At 44.5% G+C, this 17,421-nt stretch overlaps 1 protein-coding gene across 2 annotated transcripts in view; it reads left to right on the top strand.

The window, feature by feature from the left end:
- LOC120940274 (prostatic acid phosphatase-like) overlaps positions 1-15,384 on the top strand; it is a 72,703-nt gene extending 57,319 nt beyond the window's left edge. Inside the window, exon 11 of one of the 2 annotated variants that reach the window (XM_040353034.1) lies at positions 14,658-15,384. In XM_040353034.1, the coding sequence (XP_040208968.1) occupies positions 14,658-14,776 (119 nt within the window). In that variant the 3' untranslated portion in view covers positions 14,777-15,384. Of the gene's footprint in view, positions 1-293; positions 405-14,657 lie in introns of those variants that run through there. The other variant, XM_040353035.1, reaches the window with a different exon arrangement.
- Positions 15,385-17,421: the final 2,037 nt, after the last annotated feature.

Below are 17,421 nucleotides of genomic sequence, written 5' to 3'. Positions count from 1 at the left end.
CACCTAGAGCTCCAGTGACAGATACCTGTTGTTTCAGGCATATATATATATATATATATATATATATATATATATATATATATATATATATATATAAAAAAAAAAGAAAGAAAGGATTTAAAAAAAAAAAAGGGAAAAGAATTGTTTTTTTTTTGGGGGGGGGTCGGGGGTACCAAAAAAAAAAAAATCCCAGGGCGTAATTTTCATATAAAATAGGGGACCAAGGGTACCCCCTGAGTCGGGTTAGGACTAAGATGTTAACCCTTTGCTTTTCTCCCTGATTTTTTCATTAGCTGCTGCCTCTGTTAAGCCGCCTAAAATGAGCCATTCGCCGCCCATACAAGAGCCTACTCCACACCTAAGGTAAGGACCTACATCCAGGTAGGTCTATGTGTTCTAAAAAAGAGTGCACTGAGGCTGGTAACTTTATGTATTGCAGCCCTGTACGCCAGAAGACGTCTAAGAAGACCTCCAGGCGACACGAAGACTCCAATTCTAGCTTCAGTAGAGGCAGGTCCCCCAGGCGTGACGACCATGGGAATGGCAAAAAGGCTTCAGCCAAAAAGCGCCATCACTCACGCTCCCCGAGACAGAGGTCGCCAAAATGCCAGGCCTGTGGGGCCACCCCACTTCCACATAAGCGACTTTGCCGAGTCTGCCTGAAGGACTACGCATCGGACAAAGAGTCCGAAAGCAGACAAGTGGCGGACCTCCTTAAGAAGGCAATAAAAGATTATTTTGCGGAATTGGTAGCCACAATGCCGCCACAGCAGCCGGCGTCTCCTCCTCAGGACCATCCGGCTGAGGAGGCCTTCCCAGGGCCCTCCACAAGTGGAATGCCGCACCCAGCGCCTGCTTCCTCCTCTAAACCTCAAGAAGAGAATGACGTCTCAGGTGACTCCTCTGACGACATGGAAGCATCTGGCTTTGCCTTTGCCATGGTCCAACCCTACGTGCAAGCCGTAAAGCAAGCAATCGGCTGGGATGAGCCCGAGACAGAGATCCTCTAATGGATGAAATTAAAGGCGTAATTGAGGAAGAGTGGAAGAGAACGGAGAAAAGATTTTCCCTCAATCGCCTGGGGAAACTATACCCCCTCTAAGAGGCCGACTCCGCAATGCTTGAAGGCCCACCAACAGTTGATGCAGCAGTGGTAAGATTAGCAAAGAACGTTACACTACCGATGGAAGACTCGACTTCATTCAAAGATCCTCTCGATAGGAGAATGGACCTAGATTTAAGGAAAGCTTACCAGATGGCGGGCAATGCCTGTAAACCCGCAATAGCCCTGACATCAGTATCCAACACGCTACGTGTGTGGACGGATAACATAGAGGCGGCAATCCAGCAGGAGGTGCCGAAGGAGGACATTATTAAAGCCTTAGAGGAACTTAAACTTTCTGCAGACTTTATTGGAGAAGCTGCCATCGATTCAATTTGATGGTCCGCAAGATCCATGCTCCACACAGTATTGGCCAAGCGGGCCCTGTGGCTGAAGCCTTGGTCGGCAGATGTTGCGTCGAAACAGAATTGATGCAAGATACCATTTGATGGGAAAGCCCTCTTTGGGGAGAAATTGGATAAAGCCATCTCTCGCGTCACTGGTGGGAAATCGGGCCTGTTACCCCAAGACAGACGGCCCAGGCGCTCCAGGTCTTTTGCGCCTAGATTCCAGTACTCTAAGAATAAGGACTATCGTCAACCCAGGCAGGGAAAAGGCTTCAGACAAAACTGGAGAAGCACACAGTCCACCTTCCTGAAAAACCGCAGACAGGCAACAGCCTCTACTCCACAGGATCCCACTAAGTCTTTTTGACGCCAAGCCGTCCCAAGCAGTCCCTGTGGGAGCCAGACTTCAACTCTTCTCAAAGATCTGGGAGCAAGAGTGCAAGGATCCGTGGGTAGTTTCCACGATCAAATACGGTCATTTTTGGACGTTTTTAGACAAACCCCCCAAAGATTTCTTCTCTCCGACAAAGATGTCAAAGTCTCCTCAAAAAGCAGAGGCGCTGCAACAGTATCTTCTCTCCTTGCAGGATCAGCAGGCGGTGGTTCCCGTACCTCCATCAGAAAGGTTTTCAGGTTTTTATTCCACCCCGTTTCTGGTCCCCAAAGAAACGGGTGGTTGAAGACCAGTCATAGACTTGAAAAGGCTAAATCGCTACATCTTCCTAGAAAAATTCAAGATGGAATCATTACAAACGATCATTCGGGTAGTCCAACCGGGGGACTGGATGCTGTCCATAGACTTGCAGGATGCCTACCTGCATTTACCTATACTCCCATCCTTCCAGAAGTATCTGAGGTTCGCAGTAGGCCAAGTGCATCTTCAATTTCGCAGTCTTCCCTTCGGCCTCTGCACATCTCCAAGAGTCTTCACGAAGACCCTGATCGCCTTCATAGCCCCTTTAAGGGAACAGGGGCTCCTAGTATACCACTATTTAGACGATCTTCTTCTCCTAGCGAAAGATCCAGCCCAGCTACTGGAACACAGAGAAGTTCTCCTGACAGCACTGGCGAGATTCGGATGGAAGGTAAACCAGGAGAAGAGTCATCTTTCTCCAACCCAGGAAATGATTTATCTGGGAGCACTTTTCAACACAGAGAAGGGTACAGTGTCCCTTCCACCCCAGAAGGTGAAGTCAATCATCCGACAGATGAAGAATGTGAGTTCCAGACCATATCTGACTGCCTCGAACTGCCTGAGCCTGATAGGCAGGATGTCATCATGCATCCCGATGGTCCCTTGGGCCCATTGGCATTTGAGATATTTTCAACTGGAGTTCTTGAGGCAGTGGAACAAACGATTTCTAGCTCAACACATATGCCTGACGACCCTGATGCTCAGAAGCCTCCATTGGTGGATGAAGAAACAAACTCTGATGAAGCCACGTGCGTTAGGGCATGTCAACTGGACCATAATTACCACCGACGCCAGCTTAGCAGGCTGGGGCGCACACTGCAATCAAATTTCAGTACAAGGCAGATGGTCTTTTCAGGCGACAGGCCTGGTATCCATTATCCTGTAAATCCGGGCAGTCTACCGGGCATTTCTAGCCCTAGAGTTCGAGATCTCAGGGAAACCAGTGCTCTTACGGATGGACAACAGGGCCGCCGTATCTTACATACATCGACAAGGAGGGACGCACAGCAGACCCCTGCTGAGGGAAGTGGAACCCATAATCCTGTGGGCAGAGAAAAATCTAGAGGACTTAAGGGCAGTTTACCTGCCAGGACGTCTCAACGTACAAGCCGACCTCCTATCTCGCAGGTTCGTAGACGCCAACGAGTGGTCTCTTCACCCCAACATCTTAAATTGGATAACGGACCACTGGGGGCTCCCCGAGCTGGACCTATTCGCAACTGCCAGCAATTCCAAGCTTCCGAGGTTCATCTCAAGGCTACCGCATCCCCAAGCGGAAGCAGTGGACGCTCTCACAGCCCCATGGACATGCGATCTGGCCTATGCATTCCCGCCACGGCCTCTGATCCCAAAACTCCTGGCGAGGGTTATGATCGAATCCACAATAGTAATAGCAGTTCTACCATACTGGCCGAGACGTCCCTGGTTTCCTACGGCAATGTTCCTGAGTATGCAACCCCCAGTCAAGATTCCGCTGATACTCTTCCTCCTGTCACAGGGTTGTCACACCCATCCAGATCCAGGCAGGCTGAACCTTCACATCTGGCGGCTGAAAGGCAAAAGTTCGAATCTCTACGTTGCTCCAGCAAAGTTATTGCTACCCTCCTAAGGGCTAGAAAGCCATCCACAAACAGTATATACGGGAAAGTGTGGAACAAGTTCAGGTCCTTCATGTCTGACAAAAACTGCGATCCGGAGTTTCCATCATCTTCTCAAATTCTTGATTTTTTGCAGGCAGGCCTAAGCAAGGGTCTTGCCCTAAGTACATTAAAGGTACAAGTAGCAGCAATTTCATCGGCAACCAGGAAGAGGTGGGCCGAGGACCCACTAATAGTCCAATTCTTCAAGGCTGTCAGAAGGATCCGGCCGCTAACTAAGCAGTCTTTTCCCACCTGGGACCTCGCTATCATCCTAGAATCCCTAGTCAATCCGCCTTTTGCCCCTTCGGGCTCAGCATCACTGTGGAATCTAACCTTGAAGCTTACATTTTTGATAGCCATAACATCGGGCAGACGGGTTTCAGAGCTCCAAGCTCTAGGAGCAGACGACAATCACATTGTGTTCTACCCCGACAGGGTGGAACTCAGGACAGTTCGTGGGTTTATCCCCAAAGTTGCATCATCCTTATCCATGTCGGAACCCTGGGCACTCCCAACATTCCTAGAGCAGGACTCAGGCTCTTTTCACGAGCTAGACATTGCTTCCACGCTGAAGCATTATCTCCAGGCCACAGCGTCTTTCAGAAACTCTTCCAAGTTGCTCCCCTGGGGGAAAAGAAAAGGTGAGGAGGCGTCAGCAAGAACAATCTCCTCATGGATTGTGAAGCTAATTCATAAAGCGTACAGGGCAAGAGGTCTGGATCCTCCGTTGACGGTTAAGGCGCACTCCACGAGGGCAGTCTCTGCCTCTTGGGCAGCAAGGGCAAACGTGTCGATCGAGACTATCTGTAGGGCAGCGACCTGGTCGTCCCAACACACGTTTATGAAACATTATCGGGTGGACCCAGGAGCTCTCTCTTCGGTAGAGTTTGGCAGACAGGCGATCAAGTCAGCCGTCGCCTCCTCTATTTGTTAACCTTTGTTAATGATGTCCTTGTAATAAAACAAGTAGCATCCCACCCGTTTCAGCTAGTTATTTGTCACAGGTATGCTGCCATGGAGGCACCAGGAAAACGGAAAATTGTATCATACTTACCAGTAATTTTCCTTTCCTGGTGCCTATCCATGGCAGCATACACTCCCACCCTCGGTTTTCTATATTACGGAGAATGTGGGGGCGGTGTTCACCGACTCTTTTAAAATATTCACTAATCCTGAGGGAGGAGCCAAGGCGGAGTTTGTCACAGGTATGCTGCCATGGATAGGCACCAGGAAAGGAAAATTACTGGTAAGTATGATACAATTTTCCGTTTTTTTTAAAACGTGTTTGAAAAATTGCTGTGCAAATACCGTGTGAGATAAAAAGTTGTAATGACAGCCATTGTATTCTCTAGGCTAGGGTCTTTGCTAAAAAATCATATATAATGTTTTGGGGTTCTATGTAATTTTCTACCAAATAAATTATGATTTTTACATGTAGGAGAGGAATGTCAGAATTGGGTGCTCCAGAACGCCTGATGGTGCTCCCTGCATGTTGGGCCTGTCTATGTGGCCACACTGTGTAAAAGTCTCACACATGTGGTATCACCATACTCGGGAGGAATAGCAGAATGTGTTTTGGGGTGTAATTTGTGGTATGCATATGCTGTGTGTGAGAAATAACCTGCTAAAATGACAATTTTGTGAAAGAAAAAGAAAATCTTGATTTTGCAAAGAATTGTGGGGAAAAAATCACAACTTTAAAAAACTCACAATGCCTCTTTCTAAATACCTTGGAATGTCTTCTTTCCAAAAAGGGGTCATTTAGGGGATATTTGTACTTTTCTGGCATGTTAGGGTCTCAAGAAATGTCCGTCAGTACTTCAGGTGTGATCAATTTTCAGATATTGGCACCATAGCTTATGGACTCTCTAACTTTCACAAAGACCAAATAATATACACAAATTTGGGTTATTTTTACCAAAGATGTGTAGCAGTATACATTTTGGCCAAAATTTATGAACAAAAATTACTAATTTTAAAAATGTTATAACAGAAACGAGAAAAATTCAATTTTTTTTTACAGAATTTTCAGCCTTTTTTCTTTTATAGCGCAAAAAAATAAAAACCCAACGGTGATTAAATACCACCAAAAGAAAGCTCTATTTGTGTAAAAAAAAGGACAAAAATTTCATATGGGTACAATGTTGTAGAGTACCGAAAGCTAAAAATTGGTCTGGTTAGGAAGGGGGTTTAAGTGCCCAGTTGTCAAGAGGTTAAACAAGGTTCCACCATATTTCATAATGAGCTATTGCATGCTAGCTCATTATGCCTTTGTCTTGCAGGTTTTTTTTGGGGGGGGGGGGTTACAACCACTTTAATCAGATTAGGACTTGGGTAGATAACTAAGTAGACATGCAAGAAGAAAGGGAGAAAGTGAGAAAAGAAAGAAAATTGGCTAAAAATAAATCAGAATTTGACTTTGACATAATTTATTAGGCAAAAAAAGGGTCCAAACTCAATGCCTTCCACACTCAACACTCGTCACACATATTTTAACACAATATAAAAACATAAAACTGCAGTACAGTATAAACCAAAGGCAAACTCCTTGAGGCCTGGTTCACACCTATGTATTTTTTTAGTGTGGTTTCAGTTTGGCAGTAACACACTACAGTCCATTTAACATGGTTTCCTATGGGTCATGTTCACATCTGTGCATTTTTTGGAAAGGGCCAGGGACTTTTTTCTGGTTTTTTTTATTTCAAAGACTTCAATGGATCAAAAATGTGTATTGAAAAACACAAAATGCACCTGGAATATGCAAACTGCACCCTGAATAGATGTGAACAGGCCTAAAGCCCAACTCTGGGCACAAAAAAAAAACACTAGCTGTATTTACAACTACTGTACGTAGGGTATATATAGTTAAAATGTGATTTTTTTTTTCTTTTCTGTATTTTGGTTACATCCAACTGAAAGCAAAACTCTTTTTCCATTTTGGATAGCGTTATGCCACGTACACACGACTGTTTTTCATGACGAGAAAAATGCATTTTTTTAAAATGGTTGTGAAAAACAGTCGTGTGTAGGCTCCAGAGCATTTTTCTTGACGAGAAAAATGGGCGTTAACAATTTAGAACCTGCTCTATTTTTTCTCGTCGTGAAAAACGGACGTGTGTACGCTTTAACGAGGAGGAAAAAAACACGCATGCTCAGCAGAGGGATGGTGGGATCAGGGGCAGAGGGATGGTGGGATCAGAGGCAGAGGGATGGTAAAATTAGAGGCAGAGGGATGGTGGGATCAGAGGCAGAGGGATAGATGGGATCAGGCAGAGGGGTGATGCTATTGGAGGGATGGGATCAGTGACACTGGCACTCACCTGCTCTGTGTCAGTCGATTCCTGCTCCTCCATGCTGCTCAGTGTGTTTTCTCCTTCCAGTGCCTCCAGTGAAGCCTCTCCTGATGTCAGGTCTCCTCAAGCTCCTCCCCCTTGCACTGTACTGGCTGTCAGCTCATCCGCTGATTTTCAGCTTCAGTGAAAGGGACGTGGCTTTATCCACCATGCAGGCTCTGCCTCTGTGTTTCTCCCGGAGACACAGAGCACCGCACGGAGCGACGGATGACGTCATCAGAGATCAATTAGACCGAATTGCATCATCGGTGCAGCATTGTGAATGTTTGAATCGCGATGCATCAATGCTGCGATTATATTCAACACCCATAGTAGTCACCAGGATTACCAGAACTAGCGTCCCCATTGGAAAATTTCCCCTCTCTTCCTTTTCTGGTAACTAGGAATAAAAACTGACAGGTGTTCTAATCCCTCCCCAGTCTATCCAAAGTTAAAAAAAAAAAATGTTTTGCCTTCAGTTATACTTTAAACCTGTTTCTAAGATCTTTTATAGATTGGTTTTACCTTGAACATACCACTACTCATATATGTATGCCTTTGATCCAAACTTAGCATATACATTTCTGTAGCCTTTAGTCTGCTAATTCAAGATGCAGGAGCATGAGCTATATAGTATCTCATATAAGTGAGTACACCCCTCACGTGTAAATATTTTATTATATCTTTTTATGTGACAACACTGAAGAAATTACACTTTGCTGTAATGTAAAGTAGTGAGTGTACAGCTTGTATAACAGTGTAAATTTTTGTCCCCTCAAAATAACTCCACACACAGCCATTAATGTCTAAACCGCTGCAAAAAAAGTGAGTATACCCCTAAGTGAAAATGTCCAAATTGGGCCCAAAGTGTCAATATTTTGTGTGACCGCCATTATTTCCAGCACTGCATTAACCCTCTTGGGCATGGAGTTTACCAGAGCTTCACAGGTTGCCATTGGAGTCCTCTTTCACTCCTCCATGATGACATAACGGAGCTGGTAGATTTTAGAGACCTTGTGCTCCTCCACCTCCCGTTTGCGGATCCCCCACAGATGCTCAATAGGGTTTAGGTCTGGAGACCAGCTTGGCCAGTTCATCATCTTTACCCTCAGCTTCTTTAGCAAGGCAGTGGTCATCTTGGAGGTGTGTTTGGGGTCATTATCTTGTTGGAATACTGCCCTGTGGCCCAGTCTCCGAAGGGAGGGGATCATGCTCTGCTTCAGTATGTCACAGTATATGTTGGCATTCATGGTTCCCTCAATGAACTGTAGCTCCCCAGTGCGGACAGCACTCATGCAGCCCCAGACCATGGCACTCCCACCACCATGTCTGACTGCAGACAAGACACACTTATCTTTGTACTTCTCACCTGGTTGCTGCCACACACGCTTGACACCATCTGAACCAAATACGTTTATCTTGGTCTCTTAGACCACATGACATGGTTCCAGTAATCCATGTCCTTAGTCTTCTTGTCTTCAGCAAACTGTTTGCAGGCTTTCTTGTGCATCATCTTTACAAAAGGCTTCCTTCTGGCATGACAGCCATGCAGACCAATTTGATGCAGTGTGCAGCGTCTGGTTTGAGCACTGACAGGCTGACCCCCCACCCCTTCAACCTCTGCAGTAATGCTGGCAGAACTCATACATCATCTTTGTTTGATCATGGCGATGCCTGTTCTGAGTGAAACCTGTCCTGTTAAACCACTGTATGGTCTTGGCAAACTTCTTATAGCCTAGACCATCTTTATGTAGAGCAACAATACTTTTTTCAGATCCTGACAGAGAGTTCTTTGCCATAGGGTGCTATGTTGAACTTCCAGTGACCAGTATGAGAGATTGAGAGCGATAACACCAAATAACATACCTGCTCCCCATTCACACCTGAGACCTTGTAACACTAGCGAGTCACATGACACCAGGGAGAAAAAATGGCTATTTGGGCCTAATTTGGACATTTTCACTTAGCAGTTTTACTCATTTTTGTTGCCAGTGGAATAGACATTAATGGCTGTGCATGAGTTATTTTGAGGGGACAGCAAATTTACACTGTTATACAAGCTGTACACTCACTACTTTACATTGTAGCAACGTGTAATTTCTTCAGTGTTTTCACATGAACAGATATAATAAAATATTTACAATAAATGTGAGGGGTGTACTGACTTTTGTGAGATGTCAAATGTTTTATCTGTCTTTGGTTAAGTAACGTTTGAAGCAGAATGAATACATTGAAATTGTTATGCCCTAAGAAACACTTGAAGAAACACAGCCACAGACTGGGCATCCACACTTTGGGCCAGATTCACAGAAAAAGTACGCCATCTGCTGATACTCCGGCGTACTTTCAAATTTGCCGCGTCGTATCTTTATTTTGAATTCACAAACAAAGATACAACGGCATTTGGCTAAGATCCGACAGGCGTACGGCTTCGTACGCCTTCGGATCTTAGGATGCAATACTTCGGCGCCCGCTGGGTGGAGTTCGCATTGTTTTCCGCATCGGGTATGCAAATGAGCTGTTTACGGCGATCCACGAAGGTACGCGCATTCGTCGCATTCTCTTATGTCGTCGCTAGTCGGCTTTTCCCGTCGCAAAGTTACGGCTGCTATTTAGGTGGTGTAAAGATAGACAGCCCATGTTAAAGTATGGCCGTCATTCCTGCGTTGAATTTCAATTTTTTTTGCGTAAGCCGTCCGGGAATACGAAAGGACGTAACGCACGTCGCCGTTCAAAACATTACGTCGGGGCGACCTCATTTCGCGCAAAGCACAGCGGGAAATTTCAAAACGGAGCATGCACAGTACGTTCGGCGTGGGAACGCGCCTAATTTAAATGGTACACGCCCCAATTTAATTAGGCGGGCTTGCGCGGACAGCTTTAAGATACGCCGCCGCAAGTTTACAGGCAAGTGCTTTGTGAATCAAGCACTTACGATGAAAACTTGCGGCGGTGTAACGTAAACGGGATACGTTACGCCGCCGTAAAAGTATATGAATCTGGCCCTAAGCATTTATAATGAATTTTAAATCTGCAACTTTGGTTTAAGGCATGCTAAGAATGAAAGTCAAATGCAGAAAAGCAATGCCCTTTTACGTAAAAGCCAAACTGCGCATATGGTGATTTTTTTTTTTAAGCAGAGGTTCCCCTGAAAAATATGTATGCAGAGGTTACCTTGAGAAAACCCCATGTCAAAATATTTCTGGATAGCTAATGACAAGCAACTCTTCGCCTAAAAGAAGCAATACTTGGGCTCGGAAGGTAGAAGTTAGGCTAAAACAAACTTTTAAGGTCAAGATTTCCACTTCAGCAGCTTGGATGAGTGGGTCTGCTGATTATTTTGAAATATGATATACAGTATGTGAAGGTAACCTTTTTTCATCACATGCTTAGATTTTCCTAGGATTGTGCCAGGTCAGGTCATGATCAGCGATATCTTTGCTGCTAGATTGCAACTGACCTTTGACAAGTAAAGAGAGGTAAATCTGCTAACTGCTGGTATTGTTTACCTAACCTAAATGATATTTCTTTCGCTTCATTAACTACTTGCCAACCAGCCGCCGCAGTTCTACGGCGGCAGGTCGGCTCCCCTGCGCGAGAGCCCGTACAATAACGTCGGCTCCCTAAGCGGGTGCCCAGCGGCGCGCACGCGCCCCCCGCTCGTCCCTGACTCCCGCGTGCATGCCCCGCGGGCGCGATCGCCGCCGGGTACCCGCGATTGCTCGTTACAGAGCGAGGACCGGGAGCTGTGTGTGTGTAAACACACAGCTCCCGGTCCTGTCAGGGTCTTGTTCATGCAATGTATGAACAGCGATCAGTCATTTCCCCTAGTGAGGCCACCCCCCCTACAGTTAGAACACACCCAGGGAACATACTTAACCCCTTCCCCACCCCCTAGTGTTAACCCCTTCCCTGCCAGTGGCATTTTTATAGTAATCCAATGCATTTTTATAGCACTGATCGCTATAAAAATGCCAATGGTCCCAAAAATGTGTCCGAAGTGTCCGCCATAATGTCGCAGTACCGAAAAATATTCGCTGATCGCCCCCATTACTAGTAAAAAAAATAATATTAATAAAAATGCCATAAAACTACCCCCTATTTTGTAAATGCTATAACTTTTGCGCAAACCAATCAATAAACGTTTATTGGGATTTTTTTTAACGAAAAATATGTAGAAGAATACGTATCGGCCTAAACTGAGGAAAAAAAAGTTTTTTTTATATATTTTTGAGGGATATTTATTATAGCAAAAAGTAAAAAATATTCATTTTTTTCAAAATTGTCGCTCTATTTTTGTTTATAGCGCAAAAAACTAAAAACCGCAGAGGTGATCAAATACCACCAAAAGAAAGCTCTATTTGTGGGAAAAAAAGGACGCCAATTTTGTTTGGGAGCAACGTCGCGCGACCGCGCAATTGTCAGTTAAAGCGACGCAGTGCCGAATCGCAAAAAGTGCTCTGGTCTTTGACCAGCAATATGGTCCGGGGGTTAAGTGGATGAAGTGGAATATCTGAGCACCACAAACCAAAAACCCAATTTAATACATTTTTAGTATTCAAAACAAATTTGCCCACCTATCTAGGTCCTTATTTTGTTGAGAAATTACTTTGAAAAACAACCCCCTAGCATTATTGGCTGTGCCCATCTTGAGTAAGGGCAGATGATTCACTTACTTCCTGGAATCCATCTGCCATTAGCTCAGGCATGCATGCAGGCAGGAATGTGTGCTTAGCTGAGAAAGCCCCTCCTCCCTGATGGCATGAATAACCCACCACACATTTGTGGCAGTGTTGAATTGTAAGTTTTGTTAACTTGCTGCACATTTTCACTGGCAAGCTGTACACTTGCAGAGCACTTGAATCACAAGTTCTAGTTGACACTTTTCAAATTTGTAGCACATTTGCGTGTCAAGTCTCTAGCATGAGCAAGTGCAATGGTAGTCTACAACAAGAGTTCTGCAAGTTTACAGCATGAAAATTCAGCCACAGTGACCCCTGTGGTGGGATGACTATTGCACAATATAACTGAACCAGAACTTGCAGCAGGATTGCAGAATGTTTGCAAAGAAAGTTGATCTGGAGTCATGCAATGCGGACTTGCTGCAATTGTGCAACACACTTGTGAAGCCTGACAAGTCTAACAATAGTTTAGCAAGTTATTTTTGGCAGCACGATTGCTTGCTATCTGGGCTCCTGAAGACTCCTGGGGTGTATGACATAATTTGCCTAGGCCTGGAAACCAGAAAGCAACTGAAGAAATGTAATAATAATAAAAAAAAATAAAAAAATATGAGATCCTTTCCTATCGATTTACTAATGCATCAAGGATTACAAATAGTCTGTTTGAGAGAGTGAAGGTTTGCAAACGGGGGAAAAAAAAAATATTTCAGGTATATGCAGGTTAACTGGTTGCCGACCAGTCGCCGTTGTTTTACGGTGGCAGGTCGGCTCCCCTGCGCGAGAGCACGTAATATAACGTCGGCTCTCCAGCTCCCGGTCCTGTCAGGGAGAGAAATGCTGATCTTCTGTTCATACAATGTATGAACAGAAGATCAGTCATTTCCCCTAGTGAGGCCACCCCCCCTACAGTTAGAACACACCCAGGGAACATACTTAACCCCTTCCCCGCCCCCTAGTGTTAACCCCTTCACTGCCAGTGGCATTTTTATAGTAATCCAATGCATTTTTATAGCACTGATCGCTATAAAAATGCCAATGATTCCAAAAATATGTCAAAAGTGTCCGAAGTGTCCGCCTTAATGTCACAGTACCGAAAAATAATCGCTGATCGCCGCCATTACTATTTTGTAAATGCTATAACTTTTGCGCAAACCAATCAATAAACACTTATTGCGATTTTTTTACAAAAAATATGTAGAAGAATACGTATCAGCCTAAACTGAGGGAAAAAAATGTGTTTTTTTATATATTTTTGGGGGACATTTATTATAGCAAAAAGTAAAAAATATGATTTTTTTTCAAAATTGTCGCTTTATTTTTGTTTATAGCGCAAAAACTAAAAACCGCAGAGGTGATCAAATACCACCAAAAGAAAGCTCTATTTGTGGGGAAAAAAAGGACCCCAATTTTGTTTGGGAGCCATGTCGCACGACCACGCAATTGTCAGTTAAAGCGACACAGTGCCGAATCGCAAAAAGTGCTCTGGTCTTTGACCAGCAATATGGTCTGGGGATTAAATGGTTAAAGCACTTATAGTCACTCTATAATAACAGCCTATATGATCTACCCTGACATTGATCATGACCACAAACATGGTTATATATTGTACTGGAGTCAAGCCATCAGACAGTTCCAAATCAGCGGTCTTTCTAGTAGACAAGTTTTTTTGGCTGGATATTCAACAGAGCAAAATTGTTTTTAGTATAGATTGCAATTGGTTGACCTGACAGCAGAGATGAACAGCAGTATATTTTTTTAAAATAATCAGCTAATAATTGCACCGAATAGGAATGACGAGTGTGTACTCAGCATCAGTCTGCTATTTCAAATATTATAAGCATTGATGAATGTACAGTTGGTCGAAAGCAATCTATAAATTAAACTTCTCCCATGATTCCTCTTCCTGCTTTTTACTTAAAATGTTTTTTAAGCCACTAACTGATCATTATACCATTCCCCTCTGTCACATAAAAAGCTGTATCCTAGTGCCTGTGCTTTATAAAAAAAAAAGGAAGCAGGTTCTACCTGTTTTAACAGTGTTTTTCAGCAATCACATGACTCCAGGCTCTCAGCTCTCCCCATGTGATATCTACAGCGGGCGGGGCCAAGATTCCCCTGCTGACGTCAGCCAGGGAGGCGAGGAGGGGAGAGCCTGGAGTCACGTGATCACTGGAAGACACTGTTAAAACAGGTAGAAATCAACATAAAAAAAAAAAAGCACAGGCACTAGGACTCAGCCCTTTTTGTGACAGAGGGGATGATATAAAGATGATATCATTTTGAAGCAGCAGGGAGCAGAGCAGCGCAAGTGAGAGCTGGCAGGCAGGTAGGGGAGGGGGGGAGGACAGAGGGAGACACAGGGAGAGCTGCAGATAGCAGCATATGACGGAGGCACGTACACTGACCACAGTGTCAGGGCTCAGCAGCCCTAATATATCATGCTCAGTGTACAGAGGGGAGGTTATAAACTGTCAGGATCAGCTAGATATTTCAGGTGATACAGGGGGCCAAATTACACAGCACAAGCACTGTGCTGTATAACATGTTTTAAGGGAGCAGGATCCTTGTTTTTTTTTTTTGGTGTTAACAAATGCTTTAAACTGCTTTTATAGAGTAAAGTCAATCTAAACGACAAAAAATTATTGCGTGATCTCAAAATTAACCAACAGGTGGTGCTGTGAGCAAAATATCTGAGATGACAGCTAATAGCCTGCTCAGAATAGAGGAAATTATGTGTAGAGATCTGAACTATCTGCAAAGCGTTTCTGCAAATGTATATATTGTTTATATAATAAGTATATTGTATGTTGATGGTCATTTTTGTATGGTGTTTATTTTAAAAATGTGTTTTTTTTTCCAGGTAAGGTTTCTAGATTGACAATTGCTGTGGTTATCCTGACCATCACATTACTTGGTCTTGTGGTCGTGTTTCTTATCTGTAGGAAACGGTTGATGAAGGAATATTATGAGTCCGTATGAGAAAATCATTGGAGAAACGCTCAGTTGTATGCCATTAAAAATGATGTTATATTAAAATGACCGTGCGTAAAAAACAAGAGAACTGGCTACTAAACATCTGGCACAAAGGCAGATGAAAAGGAAATATCACTGCTGTTATCTCATCAAGAGGTCACACAAATCTGTAACAAGACTTTATGAAGTGGAATCAGAGGATGCGCTTGTATCTGAGTTTTTGGATGATGCTTTAGAGAGCAAAAGTGACCGCTATGCTTTGCTAAGTGTACAGATTACATCAATCACTTCATTTCTGGAATATAAAGTAGGAAATACACAAGGGGAATGAAACAGATTTGCACTGATGAGATTTCTTGCTAAGAAAGTGTTCAATACATATATATTACATAATAATATAAACTTTATATATTTTAGCAATTTTTACATTCTTTGTTGATGGAATGGCCCTCCTCATCACAGCTAGCAATAAAAATTATGCATTTGATGCAGACAAAAGTCACTTGTTTATGGCCTTAGCTTTAGTGTTCTCTGCATGGTGTGCAAGTGTTGGGTGCTGCCATAAGGAAATTGCCATTCTCAACAGAGGCGTAGAACAGCGGACACCTACATTAGGTTAAAGTGGAAGTAAACCCTCCATACACCCAGTGAAGTAAACAGCCTTAGATTATACACTGAGATGAACCAAATCTCCCTACATAAGTTTTACATGTATATCTGCTGTCTTCATATTTATATACTGTTTAGAAAGTTCAGATTGTGTTAGGTGATTTTCTCTTCCTGTTTAACACAGGGTGTGATATCTGGGCATACAGCCAAGATAGCTAAAATTGCTGATTGGAGGAAAGACACACACCCCCTCTCTCATCATAGGCAGAGACTCTCAGAGGTGCTTTTTAATAGGGCCAGCTGCCTGCTAATCTATTTATAGCAACCTCCGTAAGATTAGATGTCCCGTGCATCCCCTCCCCTTACATTAGATGTCAAGAGCCACCCCACCATCAGAAGTTAGATCCCCTACTCTCCCTTACATCACAATGCACCCCCTTTGCCTTTGCTGCTGCTGGGAAGAAGCTGGATGCATTGCTTGAAAGCAGAAAGTAGGGGCTGGAGGAGCATCAGAGGTGGGCTGGAGCTCTCCTGCAGCTGCAGGAGAGGTGCGAGGGCCACATGAAATGGCCCGGAGGGCCGGATACAGCCCACGGGCCTTGTGTTTGACACCTGTGGCATAGAGAATGCATAGCAAATTACGCCTGATCCAGGTCTTCTATACAAAGTTTACCACTGGCCTGTCTGAGCAGTGTGCTCTATTGAAGGTATGTGTTTTAAAACACAGGCCCAGTGCAAGCATTCTTTTCTACTTAGGCCAAGGTGCATTTTGCCCCAACAGTCCTCCCCCACCATCCTCCCGCCTGCCCACCGTCCTCTCCCACCATCCTCCTGCCTGCCCACCGTCCTCCCCCACCATCCTCCTGCCTGCCGACCGTCCTCTCCCACCACCTCCTGCCTGCCCACCGTCCTCCCCCACCATCCTCCCGCCTGCCCACCGTCCTCTCCCACCATCCTCCTGCCTGCCCACCGTCCTCTCCCACCATCCTCCTGCCTGCCCACCGTCCTCCCCCGCCAGCCCACCGTCCTCTCCCACCATCCTCCCGCCTGCCCACCGTCCTCTCCCACCATCCTCCTGCCTGCCCACTGTCCTCCCCCACCATCTTCCCGCCTGCTCACCATCCTCCCACCACCACAACAGCCGTCCATTTTCTACATTTTTTTATTTTTTGTTTACATGTTTTAAAAATCAATCAAGATTGTACACATAATAAATATCCAGCCAAATGAAGAACAAAGGGGATAGTAAACAAACAGCACTTGGCAGCTGGTCAGGAACATGTAAATCAAAGAGCAGGACTGGATGCTGCTCCGAGGCAAAAGACCCAAATAATTGTGAAAGGGAATCGTACAAGAAAAAGCTCTGGACAAACAGTATTGTAAAAAATATTTTTACTGATAATAGGCACATAAAATAAATGTGAGTATTCATGAATATTTAGATTATTTCCAAAGTGCTAAAGGTGATCATTGGAAAAGAGCTGTTACTTCTACTTACTGGTCTTTACATGAATTGTATATAGTGTTTTCAATATATGTAAAGGTAAATATTTCCAGCTTTTCATTGGCAAGTTATTCAGGTTATTTAAAGTGGAAACCAGACCCAAAACCAAAAACCAACCAACCATTAGATGTTGTGGCTGTAGTTTAAATTTTTTAAAGGGGAGGTTCACCCTAAAAACGACTTTCTCTTATTACACTGGCCCCCCACATTACAATACGATTATGCCTATTAGTTTTTTTTTGATGCTGTACATACCTTCGTACAGCTAATTCACCCGTGGCTTCCGGGTTGCGAGTCCCGCGGGAGTGGGCGTTCCTAACATGCTGGTAAATGACGTTTTGCCAAAAAACGAGCTCCCCCCGTCGCGTAAGCCGCGTCAGGATTGGCGAAAGGAACCGAACGGCGATGCGCAGGCGCAGTATAGCGCCGACTCGCCGTTCGGCTCCTTTCGCCAATCGTGACGCAGCTTACGCGACGGGGGGAGCTCGTTTTTGTCCAAACGTCAATCACCAGCATGTTAGGAACGCCCACTCCCGCG

Source organism: Rana temporaria, chromosome 5, assembly GCF_905171775.1.
Source record: "Rana temporaria chromosome 5, aRanTem1.1, whole genome shotgun sequence".
NCBI classification, from domain to species: domain Eukaryota; kingdom Metazoa; phylum Chordata; class Amphibia; order Anura; family Ranidae; genus Rana; species Rana temporaria.
Note: the sequence above shows the minus strand (reverse complement) of the source record. Positions and strands in the feature narration are given on the sequence as shown.